Source organism: Penaeus monodon, chromosome 8, assembly GCF_015228065.2.
Source record: "Penaeus monodon isolate SGIC_2016 chromosome 8, NSTDA_Pmon_1, whole genome shotgun sequence".
In the NCBI taxonomy this organism is placed as follows: domain Eukaryota; kingdom Metazoa; phylum Arthropoda; class Malacostraca; order Decapoda; family Penaeidae; genus Penaeus; species Penaeus monodon.
In genome coordinates this window covers 44,286,101-44,298,600 of record NC_051393.1, presented here as the reverse complement: position 1 = coordinate 44,298,600, position 12,500 = coordinate 44,286,101, and the positions used below count along the sequence as shown (strand labels likewise).

The window sequence follows — 12,500 nt, the reverse complement described above, 5'->3', positions numbered from 1 at the left end:
GAAATGATACGAATATCTTTTGGAAACTGTTTACCAAGTGACGGACAGAGAGAGAGGGAAATGGACACTGCTTTCTTATAGAACATGAAAAAAAAAAATTAACATCACCGGCACAGCTGCTCCAGATTCATAATTACTGTTGATTATTAAAGAAATTTATGCTGCATATCACCACACGGAGACCAAGTCCACAACGCGCGCACATAGCCAGGTTCTTCACGTCTGTTGGCAATGCGCTGATGGAGGTGGGGTACAGGTGGGGTACAGGTGGGGTACAGGTGGGGTACAGGCGGCTGGCCCCCCTCCCCCCCGCTCTAGGGAATAAATGGAAGGCAGGAGAGTTTGGGTTTGGGATTTGGGTTCACGCGGCGCCCTGGTTTGGGGCTTTCGTCCCTGGAGGCGCGTCGCTCTCGGTGACAAGTGGCAGAGGCTGAAGCGACGTCCCTGCGGCGCGCGGCCGAGACCTCGTCCCTCGGCCGGCGCGCAGGAGCCCCAGAGGCCGGAGATTGCCCGAGCCACTGCCTTAAGGGATCACCGACTGACCTCTTTCAGGCAGGCCGCTTTGATGGCTAGTGGAGGGAGGGAACTGCACGGCCTCCTCCCCACACTTCCCAGAACATTTTCTCTCAGAGACACAGGACGCCAAAGCGAGCGAGCGAGCCGGGGACGAAAAACAAAAACAAAAAACAAACGGGCCGAAAAGCGGTCAAAGGCGTCTAATCACAGGCCCAAGCAGCCACCCGGAGGGAGAGGGACGTCACCCATATCCGTCTTGAAGTGCCGACTCCTCAGGGATAAGGCTGATCCAAAAAGAGGCCTAGAGCAGTGAGAATAAGAATAGTTCAAAATCGAATCATGACAGGGGCCCTATACTCAAGCCGAGAGAAACTGCCCTGGCGTCCAATCTCCTCCAAATGAAAAGCATTAACGTATCAAAAAGCCTCTTCCCCATAACAATTCGGGGGCCAAGAGCCGAATGCACGATACCATCAGCCGTGAGCGAAGGCATTTCGGCAGCTTGTCCTCTAAGCTTTCCTGGCGACACTGAGAGAGAGCGTGGACTCACCCGCCATGTTGGGAGCGCGGGAAAACCTTTCGTATCTGAGGGACTGCGACTATAAAGAAGGATTTCAGGAGAATAGACAATTTTTTTTCTGCTGAATTATTACGTGGAGAAATAGGTTGATTTTTTTCGGATTTTTTTTTTTGCTATAATCAGTACGAATTTTATATCTATGGTAATTTATTAAGTGTGGGAATTAGCTTTTCCTAAGAATGGCGCGCATAAACATCTCTTGAGATGTCAGTCTCAATTCTTTTTTCCTCTTCCTCAGTGAAATGAGGATGATTTTATGGTCTAACTTCTTGATGTCATTAATGACTGAGGAAGGGAGGGATTTATCGGCGCAGAAAAAAAAATGTTGGTGTTGTGAGCGTGGAGCGCGGGAAAACCGCTTGTCAGGGATCGCGAATATATGATAATTATGCAACAATAATAATAGTAAACGTAATGATAATAATGCTTTGTGTATGTGTGCGAATTTGTTTATCGAATGATATTATGGCTTATCTCAAGATGTCTGTCTCTTAATTTTGTTTGATTTTCATAGAAAAAAATAGTTTAACTTTCTTGGCTTATTTATAAAGAGTAACGATGAACTTTATTTTCGAATGTTTTGCAAGTGTAGTAAAACTGCATGTATTAATGAGCGCGAAAATAAAAAAAAAATTGTATTTGAAGGATCGCGAGCATAAAAGCACTCACTCGTTTTTTTTCTTTCATGATCAGCATATAGAAAAGTGTTTACATTTCATCATTTAAGTGTGGATACAAAGAACACTTCTTTCTGGATGGTCTTTTGATACTTATGAAGTGTATGTAAAATCGTTTTGCATTGCGTCTGGATGGCCTGAAGGAGCTTATTTGTATCCTATGCGTATTCTGATTAACTTCCAAAGCGATCTTAGGATCAACAATTTAAGTTGCCAATATCAGGTAAATTTCTAAATTAAATTCTCCATGACACGTTCCTCAGAAAACTTGATAAAACCCTACGGCAAGTATGAGATTTAAAAAAATAGAAATTTCTCGTGCATGGAATCGGACGGAGGTGCGAGGAGGAGGAGAGGGCCGCCTTGTTTATTACGAGATGAGACGTGTGAGAGAAGAGCACGACTAGGCGTTCTCCGTTTAAACTTCCTTTGTAATGCGTCACTGTGTAATGCACGCCTGAGAAGTGGTACGCACCGGCTCGTAGGACACCCCTGCGTATTATCATTGATTGGAGAAATGAAATTGGAGGAAATAAAGTGCTTTCGACGTGCAGGAGTGTCCGTGGAGGGATGCAGGCTCTCCAACATGGAGGATTACACCACTCACTACCTGCCTGCTGCTGCAACGTCGGACGGCCTTTTAATGCGTGCCCTGCGGACTGAGAATGCGTCACCTCTGTAGCTGTGGTGGAGTGGTGCGGCGTGATGAGGTGGTTGCATGGTGACAGTGCCACGCGAAGACTGTGAACGGGGAAACTTGTGGTGGAGAGAGAGTGGCTGTGTGTGGTGATGGGGATTCGCTACTTTTGTGCTCGTGTGCCTTATTTAATTCTATAGTGTCACAGTTTTTCCCATTGACAATGTTTGGAATTATATTTTAGGGGTATGTAGCGATCAAATTTGATGGCTTAAAGAACTTTTTTGTTGTTGCTACAGACTTGCATATTTAATGTCAGCTGTTGTTGGCCTAACGTGATTGATTATTGTTTTTTATTAATTTGGACAAGTGACATTTCAGAATAACCATGCGGAATTTGAGAAAGAATTTGAAATATTTGTCTTACCAATAGCAATTATGATCCATGTGTTGTGAATAAAGAAGTGTTAATTTGTAATAAGTTCCAATAATGTCATGTGATATTTGTGAATGACTAACCTGTCCTGGATTGTGAGCATTTTATCAGTTTATTACCTGACAGCAGTGAGAAATTCCTGTAGTAAAATCTGTTTTTCTTATATATCAAGTGATACAGCCTTTGCATTATCTTAATTGATTCCTGGATAATTTGGTAATTTTTAATAACACAGTACCCTGGCAAAGGTTAGCAAATGTTAAACCTTGTCTGGTTGAGGCTTGTTGGCCTTTGCTTGAGCACTGACAGGCACCAAGACTGAACTACATGTAACATTCAGTTAGATTTAATCTAGTATGTTTTCAATTATTGAAGTTTTAGTGTTTGGTTGTTATGGCCTTTACAGTCAAGATGCATGTAGCTATATAGAAGGGTGTGAATAGAAAGTATCTGATGTTCTGTTCCCTGGAAAGCTTAGTGTCTGTGATAGTATCCCCCCTCCCCAGTGAATAGGCCTGGGAGGACTTACAAAAATAATCCATTTTAAGTTTACACCAAAGATGTTTGTTGTATGCTTGATTTTTACCTAATATAAAAATTCTATCATTAACCAATTTAAGATTTACTCATGGTAAAACTTGCTTGCCCACATTGCAGTGTCATGTTTTTTATACTTAATTTTTTGGTGGAGGCCAACATACTTCAATAATATTGCAAGATAAACATTGGACAGCCTCTTTACACCACAAATGAATTAGAGCAGCTTTTGCTGAAAGCACCTTTCTCTGCCACAGTAAGAACATCAGAACAAATTTTTTTTCCTGAAACTGAGAGGAAGTGAAATAATCCTAGAATTGGCAATTTAATGAAGGGTAGTTTGACTGGTGGGTATTTATAAACCTTGAATGTCTAGGCATTGTTTGTTTTTTAATTTTTTTTTTTTTTTCATTGAGGTAGGCCTAGCCCTATTTCTAAACAAACATAGCCTACAGAAAATGCTTGAGAAAGAGTCACATCCTGAAAGCCACTTGTAAAGATTTAACCCAGTTTGCACGGATGGCAGGAATACATACTATGCCCATGGTAATATAAATTCATTTATTGTTTTTACACATAGAGGGCTCGACAAGTGCTTAATCACCAAGGAGTCAGTTATTATTCCTACCTATCTCGCCTGTTTACCATGATTTTTTAAAGTGTTTTTATTATTATTATTATTATTATTATTATTATTATTATTATTATTATTATTATTATTATTATTACACTGTATTTAATATTACCAAGATTTTAATAATAATTTAATAATCACACTATCAATAAGAATAATACAGTATCGATATCAATAGTATTAGAAAGAATAACCCATTTTCCTGCCAATTCAAGGAATGGGGAAATAGGATCAGTCACTAGGGCCTATTGATAGACTGCTCGGTGGCTGAGCACATGTAGAGCCACTGTAACCAAATTTTTAAAAACTTCAAGGGACATTTCATAAATCTGTAGTGATTGGGTTAATGCTACAAATGATAGTCTCACTTATTATAAGTTAAGTCAGTATCATGGTAAAATATGCTAATTACTGTACATTCTTGTGGACCTGTACTCTGCATCTATTTTTGGTTTTCTCATGAGAAAGTCAGGAAGTTCATTATTGAATAACTGGTAGTAATTAGACTAGAAAAGCAGTAGTCTAAGTAATAGAGGATGGAAAGCACTGCTTATATATGTTTATACACAGATCTTTAGTTATAGTTGCTAACAGCTGCAACTCTACTAGTTGTTGACAGTATTTTGATATTGCTGACTAATGCAAGGCCATATTTTCAAGGATACTCTCAGGAGAGAGTATACTGGGAAGCATGTTTGCAAAACTCAGAATGCCAGCTTTCTTCAAAAACAATATTTTTCATCAAGGCTCTACTTTATGGGATTTTCTAGTGAGAAACTTTATGGGAAGCTGCTTGACAAAGGACAAATTATTGCCAGACTTGACAGCAGATTGCTTAAGCAATAACATCATTATTTAGTATACAGTACAAACATGATGTATCTTATTTTGGAAAAATGCTTGCCAGTTGTAAATTGGTGCCAAAATTGGTACAGTTGGTCAGTTAATCCAATGTTGCCAGGAAAATGCTGTGATCATTAGAATTTTTTGTGAAGTGTCTCTGCACATAGATGGCTCAGCAAGTGCCTAGCCACAAAGGTGTCAATTAGTAGACCTTGTGACTTTACCTGATTTCACCTTTCCCAGATTTTGCAGGACCCCCCCTCTCCCTAACTAATACTATCAATATAGATGGTCTTATTTTTATTATAGACATTATAATTACTATTATGTTATTGACATTAGTAACATTAGAGAGAAAAAACACATTTTCCTGCTAATTCAAGGAATGGGGAAATCAGGAGCATTCACTATGGTCTACTGATAGACTCCTTGCTAGCTGAGCACATGTGGAGCAATCTTTATGTAACAAAATTCACAAAAAAATACAAGGGACACTACATAAATTCATACATAATTAAAGATCCTTAATTCTGGCAATTATATATCCTCAGGGCCTTGGCTGTACACCTGAACCAAAGCAAGAAATGAATCTGATTAGTAGCATACTTTAGATTGTGTTCATTTTACTTTTACATTTTAGCTCATTGTTCATAAAGTAATGAAAACAAAGGCCTGCAACTTTCAGAACTTAATGATAGATGTTTTTTGCAGTTTTGAGAACTTACATGCAGAGTGTATCTTTATTGTAGGAATGCATCTCATTTGGCAAGTTTATGCTTTATGTATGTATGTGTATATACATACATACATATATATATATATATATATATATATATATATATATATATATATATATATATATATATATATATATATATATATATATATATATATATATATATATATATATAGTCAAACACACACATGCACACACACCTGTGTGTGTGTGTGTGTGTGTGTGTGTGTGTGTGTGTGTGTGTGTGTGTGTGTGTGTGTGTGTGTGTGTGTGTGTGTGTGTGTGTGTGTGTGTGTGTGTGTGTGTGTGTGTGTGTGTGTGTGTGTGTGTGTACTTTGTATTTTATGATGTATGAAACTATAATTGGTAGACTGTATAAGAATAGATGCTTATGTGAATTTGTTCTTGCAGAAACAGGCATTATGAACATTTTTCACACAGTGAATAATGGACACTTGTAAATTAAAACAGACCTGTAGTGTTCCTTTGAAACTGTAACAAACGGAATCAGAAAAATGGGTGATGTATGTGTAGTTTGCGGAGAGTCGGCCGAAGGAAAGCCCTTATACAAGAAACTGGGTTCGGGAGAATACAATGTGGAAGTGCTGACAGCCCTAAGAGCGCTGCAGTTGACTATCATCACAGATGCCGACAAGAACAACGGCTATATCTGCTGGGACTGCGATGAAGTTATTGTAGCCGAGTATGGAAGGTATGAATAGCATTTGTACTGAGTAATCCTTATGTTAACCCTTTTGGCATGGATGGCAAGAATGCATGCTATGCCGACTGTAATATAAGTGTTTTTATTGTCTTTACACATAGGTAAGCTCTACAAGTGCTTAGTCACCAAGGAGTCAGTTATTAGTCCTACCTATGTCACCAGTTTACCCGTTTGTATAATTTCATTGTCTTTATTACTACAAATATTTTAATAATAATTTGATAATCATAATATCAATACAAATAATAACAGAATTAATATCAATAGTATTAGACAGAAAAACACAATTTCCTGCCAATTGAAGGAATGGGGAAATCATGATCAGTCACTAGGGCCTACTGCTAGACTCCTTGCTGGCTGAGCCATCTGTATGTAACAAAAAACTACAGGGGACATTAGAATAAGCTTACAATATGAGCAAAGAAGCTGGTCTTGAATCTTTGTATGATAAAATGATTTATGTTTTATAGGAATCTTGTAACTTGGTATTAGATTGATTTAAATCCTGTGCATTTGTGATGTTAATATACTGTTTGTATATTTATACAGGTGTTATTAGATGTAAAATCAGTGTCATGATCTAGTCACATCTCATCTGGCAGTCTAATAAAGAATTTATTCTCTCTGTTAATATTTGTAATAGTTGAATCAAAAGTTTTGTATAACTATACTCAGTGTTTATGAATAATAGTGTAACAGAAGCATTTGTGAAAATATTGTGCCTGTTTGTGTGTGCATACATACATGTGTCAAGTGCATGTTTGGGAGGCAGAGCTAGAAGAAAGCTTAACTATAAGGTAAGCAAGTGACTACCAAATGGTTACATTCATTAATCTAAAATCTTACCCACAGGTACTTGGAAAGTGAGGAAAGCAAAAAGACAGAGGATGTGAAGCAGAGACGTACCAAAAAACATCACAAAGCAGAAACCAAAAAGAAAAAGTCTAAACCCTCAGACATACATAAGGGCAAGAAAATCCGTAAACTGAAACTATCCCTCTCGAGAATCAACCTTGAAAGTACAGCTGTCCCAAGATCAGTTACCAAAGCCAAGAAACAGGAACATCACAGAGAAAGGAGGATATCCAAGGTGCACCAAAGCTCTCACTGTGTCATGTGCGATAAGAGTTTTGAAAATGGAGACAGAGGGTACCAGCGCTTCAACCTAATGAAAATGGTGAATGATGATATGGATGTTGCTGAAGTAATGCAGGTAAGAATGTTAATATTTTTCTCCATCTTCTTTCCCCATCTCTTTCACTTTCTCCTTCCCTCCCTCTTCTCTCTCCCTCTTACCTTCTTTGTCTCCAATAACAAAGCATTAACAATAAAAACAAGAAAATTATGAAATTTTGATTCTGTGCTACTGTTTGTATTTTTTGTGTTTTTCCTCCTCTGGTAACCCAGTTCTTGATAAATCTTATAAGAATAATCCACAGTGGCTTTCAAATTCCTGTTGAAAGTTATTATGATCTTTGATGGTAGTTGAATGATAGCAAGTAATTGTTGTGGCCTCTGCACTTTTAATCTCTTGGAAGGGACAGGAAACTTCAATTCCCATGGCATGTTAGAACTTTGACTGGAATATTATTTGAACAACCTCATGATCTAGAAGCTCAGTCTTGTCGAATTATTCAGAATGTGGTTAAGGTTTGCCAACCTTTAATGTAGGCCACATAGAGCTCAGTGGCAAATATGTAGTTGTGTTAGTAAGATTTTCCATGGTCCTAATCCTGTGTCAAAGAATAGGATACAGTGGTACACAATACAATAATAATTTTAGAGTGAATATTTGTTCAAAGTTCTCCAAAAATTATTTATAGGACAGGATGTAGATCCCATAAAGATAAAGTAGAAAAGTTTATTAGTGACAGTCTGAACTTGTCCTAGATTTGTTTCTATAAGAGATTGTTCATAGGTCAGTATCTAGTTTTCTGAAATTACATTAAAAACTTCATTATAGCTAAGATATGCAACCCCCTCAAAAAAGGGCAGTTTTTCAAGTTTCACAAAGGCAAGTTTTACTTGCTGGCATGTAAAAAGGTTGATTTTTCACACCAGAAAATGTGTAGTTTGTTGTTATATCACATAAATATAGCATCGTTTAAATGAGGATGTGGATAAGGAGTTGTGAAAAGGGCAAGGATTGGAGACTTGGCTAAATGTAATATGCCATTCAAAACAGGATTACTCATTCTCATTTACATTTCATACTCTGCATTCACAAGCAGAAAGATGTGGGGAACCATGGCTGTATGATTGGCACAAAGAAAGGAGGGCTTACACAGGGAATGGGGTAATGAGGGTGATATCATATTGCTACTGACAATAACAGCAATATTAGATACTAGAAAATATTTTTAAAAATCAAGGAAAAGGGTAAACTGGTGAGGCAGGTAGTACTTGTAATTGGTTCAATGGTGAATTAGTACTTGTGGAGCCATCTATGTGTAAAAATAATTATTGAATTTAACTCACAGTGGGCATGGAATGCACGTAGATGCCATCCCTGGCAGCCTGGCATTTGGCGGACTGTCCCTGGATGGGTAGGGGATAGAGGGTCATTTTGAGTTAGCTAGCTTATGAAAACATACACATGTGAGGAAACTACCAGATGACTGTTAGAGCCCAACTAGAGTTATTTCTTGGGAGGAGCAAAGGCATAGGCACCAACAGTTCATCTAAGTACACATTGTGATATTGCTCATAGATATGAGTTTGTGAATGTCCAAAGAATACTTTTATAGCAATATCAGAAGAAAAGGAAATCACAATGATATATGATTAAATATTTAGTGAGATTTTTCTTCAAAATTTAAGTTTTGTGTACTTTTATGCATGAAATAGGCTTTCTATCCAGACTTCCTGGTAATATGCTGTAGCTTATATAGTATTAATATTAAAAGATAAAGTATAAATAATAATGATAATTCGGATTGGCTTTTTCTGTAACAGTTGGTACCATCCAACCTCTTCAAATTAGTTTTGATTGGAAACTGGTTGTTTTCATTGTTAAGAGCACTTCAGTACAAAGGGCAAAATATGATCCCTAATGAAAATGGTGACTCTGATTGACTTCGTAATAGTCTTATCACAAAGTACACTAGATGAGTTTTTTTTATATGTATTTAATAAAAAAATCAAAAGAATAACAGTTTTGGAATTTAGAGGGGGGTGGGAAATATATATATATATATATATATATATATATATATATATATATATATATATATATATATATATATATATATACATATACATATATATACATATACATAAATATAGTTAATATAGTTAATTCCCTCTCTCTTCCCCCCTCTCAACCTTTCCCTCTCTCTTTCCCCCTCTCAATCTTTCCCTCTCTCCCCCCGCCCCTTCTCTCTCTCTCTCTCTCTCTCTCTCTCTCTACTCTTTCTCTCTCTTTCTCTCTCTCTCTCTCTCTCCTCTCTCTCTCTCTCTCTCTCTCTCTCTCCCTCCCTCCCTCCCTCCCTCCCTCCCTCCCTCCCTCCCTCCCTCCCTCCCTCCCTCCCTCCCTCCCTCCCTCTCTCCCTCCCTCCCTCCCTCCCTTCCCCCTTCTTCTTCTTCTTCTTCTCCCTCTCACTTTCTCTCCCTCCCTCCTTCCCTTTGTCCCCCCCATCTGTCTGTCTCCTCTTTCTCACCCTCTTCTTCTCTTATCCTTTACCCTCCTTATTACCCCCTGCTCCCCACTTTCTTTTCAGTTTTCTTCAACCCAATGCTGCAGGGAAAATGCTGTGCTCATTTTTAATTTTTTTTGTGAAATGTCACTGCACATAGATGGCTCTTTTACTACTTAGCCACAAAGGATCAATTAGTTGACCTTGTGACATTACCTGATTTCACCTTTCCTTGAATTGGCAGGATTTTTTTTTTTTTCCCCCATTTTTTTTTTCTTTTTTAATATCGATTGTGTAATTTTTATCAAAGACATTATAATCACTATAATGTTATCATTAGTAACAGCAAAATAAGATAACATAAAATATTTTTGTATATGAAGGAAAAGGGTAAACAGGCAAGACAGCAGTACTTGTAATTGGCTCATTGGTGACTTAGTACAAGTGTAGCTATCGATGTGTAAAAACAATTAATAAAGTAAACTCACAATGGACATGGCATGTATTTATATGTCATGCCCGGCAGCATTGGGTTAAACAGTGCATTGAGATTCATAGTCTGTCTTGTAAATTAAGTCACTAAATGTTCTTCATATCCACCAGCTGCTAGGTTTGGCCCGCCACATTGCTCCGGAAATGAAGAAAAAGAGATTTGTATGCAATCCTTGCTATTACATCATTCGCCGTAACTATAAGAACAAACTCCTGAAAGGCACGTCGATTGAGGCTGTGGCTTCTGGTGGAGCAACAAATAGTAAACCCACACAAAACCCCATTCACCGGGCCACCACTCAGGAACATGCAGCTGAAATTGTAAGTAGAGAACTGTGCAAACCCATTTTGTACTTGAAGTTATTAATTTTTGGGGGGGATTTCTTCTTTTTTCATGGGGCTTAAAGGTTGTACTGAAAGTGTTATGAATATGCTTGTGTGAATTGTTTTGTAGACCAATCCATTGACATGTTATAACCATTTAATTTCAAAATGTAATCTTTAAAAGTAATTATTCATATAGATTTTATTTTCCCCATTTTCTTCTTCGTTCTTTTTCATCATTTATTAAAAGATTGTTTCATCACATTTTTTATTTGCAGGCCAAGTTGCTTCCACCAGCCCTGGCAGAATGTTACAAGATCTTAACTGGTGATAGTGACATGACAGAAAAAGAAATTTTACCTCCTGCGAACACTAGCCAACAGCAGAATATTGCAGGTCACTTGCTGAGTGAGAGCCAGATAAACAGTCAGCGATTTGAAACTGGAAGTGCGGATGATGAAGTGTACACAGAAAATGATGGAGATGAGCATTCAGCCGGGACCGAAGCAGAGGATGAGGACAGTGGATTTAATGTCTCTCAGGATAAGTTTGGAAATTATGTGATCAATATGGATGAGGTTGCTTCACCCAGGTTAGATGATGACCAGACCTCCGAATCGAAAAGTCCTCATCCCAGCATGTCGAAAGAGAGCAGAGTCATGCATATAACCAGAAAAAAGAATGTTCTGTTACCAAAGCGTCGGCAGCATCACCTGTCCACGGAACATGACAGTGAAGGAAGCCAGCCCGAGAGTGACTCTCAGTCCTTACCAGTGAAAGATTTAAATGGTACACAAAGTACCACAGGTGGTGAAGATGGTAGCTTAACTGGTGTCTGTAACATTTGTGGGATAAAGTTCACAGGAAAGCCAGCAACCTGGTGGTACAATCTGAACAGTCTGCTGGCAGGTTTTGAGAATATCACAGTGACAATTGCATTACGGGTTAGTAATTTGTATTAAGACTGCATTTTGTTTTGTTTTGTTTTTTGTCAGATAGTTTGATAGGTAGTTTTGAATCATTTGAAAGTGCCAGATACTGAATTGCAGTTCAATTGTTTGAAATATTGTTGTTTATCATGGTAGTATACGGAATAAACGTAGTTTCCAGATGATAATGAAAATAATATATCATGGCTTTGATGCAGTTGCTAGAAACATCTTTGGCTGACACCAGTAAAGAAGCCCGCATTGCCAGGCAGGTGTGTCCCATGTGCTACGGAATGGTCTCTGCAGGTTTCAGGTATGCCTTTATTTCTTTTCTTCTTAACTTCTTGACTATGATGTTCATAGAAAAAACAATTTCTGTCTCTATATATTTATTTATTTTGTCATTAGAAATCTTTCAAGACCAATGCCCCCTCCAAGATGATAATCAGATTTAAAGACATCCCAAATATTGCCAAATTAAACCTACAAATCAAGAGTGAGTGAGTGAGTGAGTGAGTGAGTGAGTGAGGGAGGGAGGGAGGGAGGGAGGGAGGGAAAGAGGGAGGGAGGGGGGGAGGGAGGGAAGGAGGGAGAGTGAGAGAGAATAGAGAGGGAGAGAGAGAGAATGAGAGGGAGAGAGGGAGAATGAGAAGGAGAGAGGGAGAATGAGAGGGAGTGAGAGAGAGAGAATGAGAGGGAGAGAGAGAGAGAATGAGAGAGAAATAATGTCATAATGTTGATAGGCCAAGAAAAAGTACTATTGGTTACAATTTTGAGTTTTGGAGTCTAAACAAATCTTT

General features: G+C 38.2%; 2 protein-coding genes across 4 annotated transcripts in view; one reads left to right on the top strand and one right to left on the bottom strand.

Annotated features, from left to right (window-relative positions):
* Positions 1–1,123, bottom strand: part of LOC119576361 (histone acetyltransferase type B catalytic subunit-like) — a 16,615-nt gene extending 15,492 nt beyond the window's left edge. The window contains exon 1 of one of the 2 annotated variants that reach the window (XM_037924012.1): positions 1,067–1,123. In XM_037924012.1, the coding sequence (XP_037779940.1) occupies positions 1,067–1,073 (7 nt within the window). In that variant the 5' untranslated portion in view covers positions 1,074–1,123. Of the gene's footprint in view, positions 1–987 lie in introns of both variants that reach the window. The other variant, XM_037924011.1, reaches the window with a different exon arrangement.
* A 1,014-nt stretch (positions 1,124–2,137) lies between these two features.
* LOC119576359 overlaps positions 2,138–12,500 on the top strand; it is a 19,908-nt gene continuing 9,545 nt past the window's right edge. Inside the window, exons 1-6 of one of the 2 annotated variants that reach the window (XM_037924009.1) lie at positions 2,138–2,240; positions 6,008–6,308; positions 7,173–7,533; positions 10,559–10,768; positions 11,050–11,715; positions 11,919–12,013. In XM_037924009.1, the coding sequence (XP_037779937.1) occupies positions 6,112–6,308; positions 7,173–7,533; positions 10,559–10,768; positions 11,050–11,715; positions 11,919–12,013 (1,529 nt within the window). In that variant the 5' untranslated portion in view covers positions 2,138–2,240; positions 6,008–6,111. The remainder of the gene's footprint in view (positions 2,241–6,007; positions 6,309–7,172; positions 7,534–10,558; positions 10,769–11,049; positions 11,716–11,918; positions 12,014–12,500) is intronic. The other variant, XM_037924010.1, reaches the window with a different exon arrangement.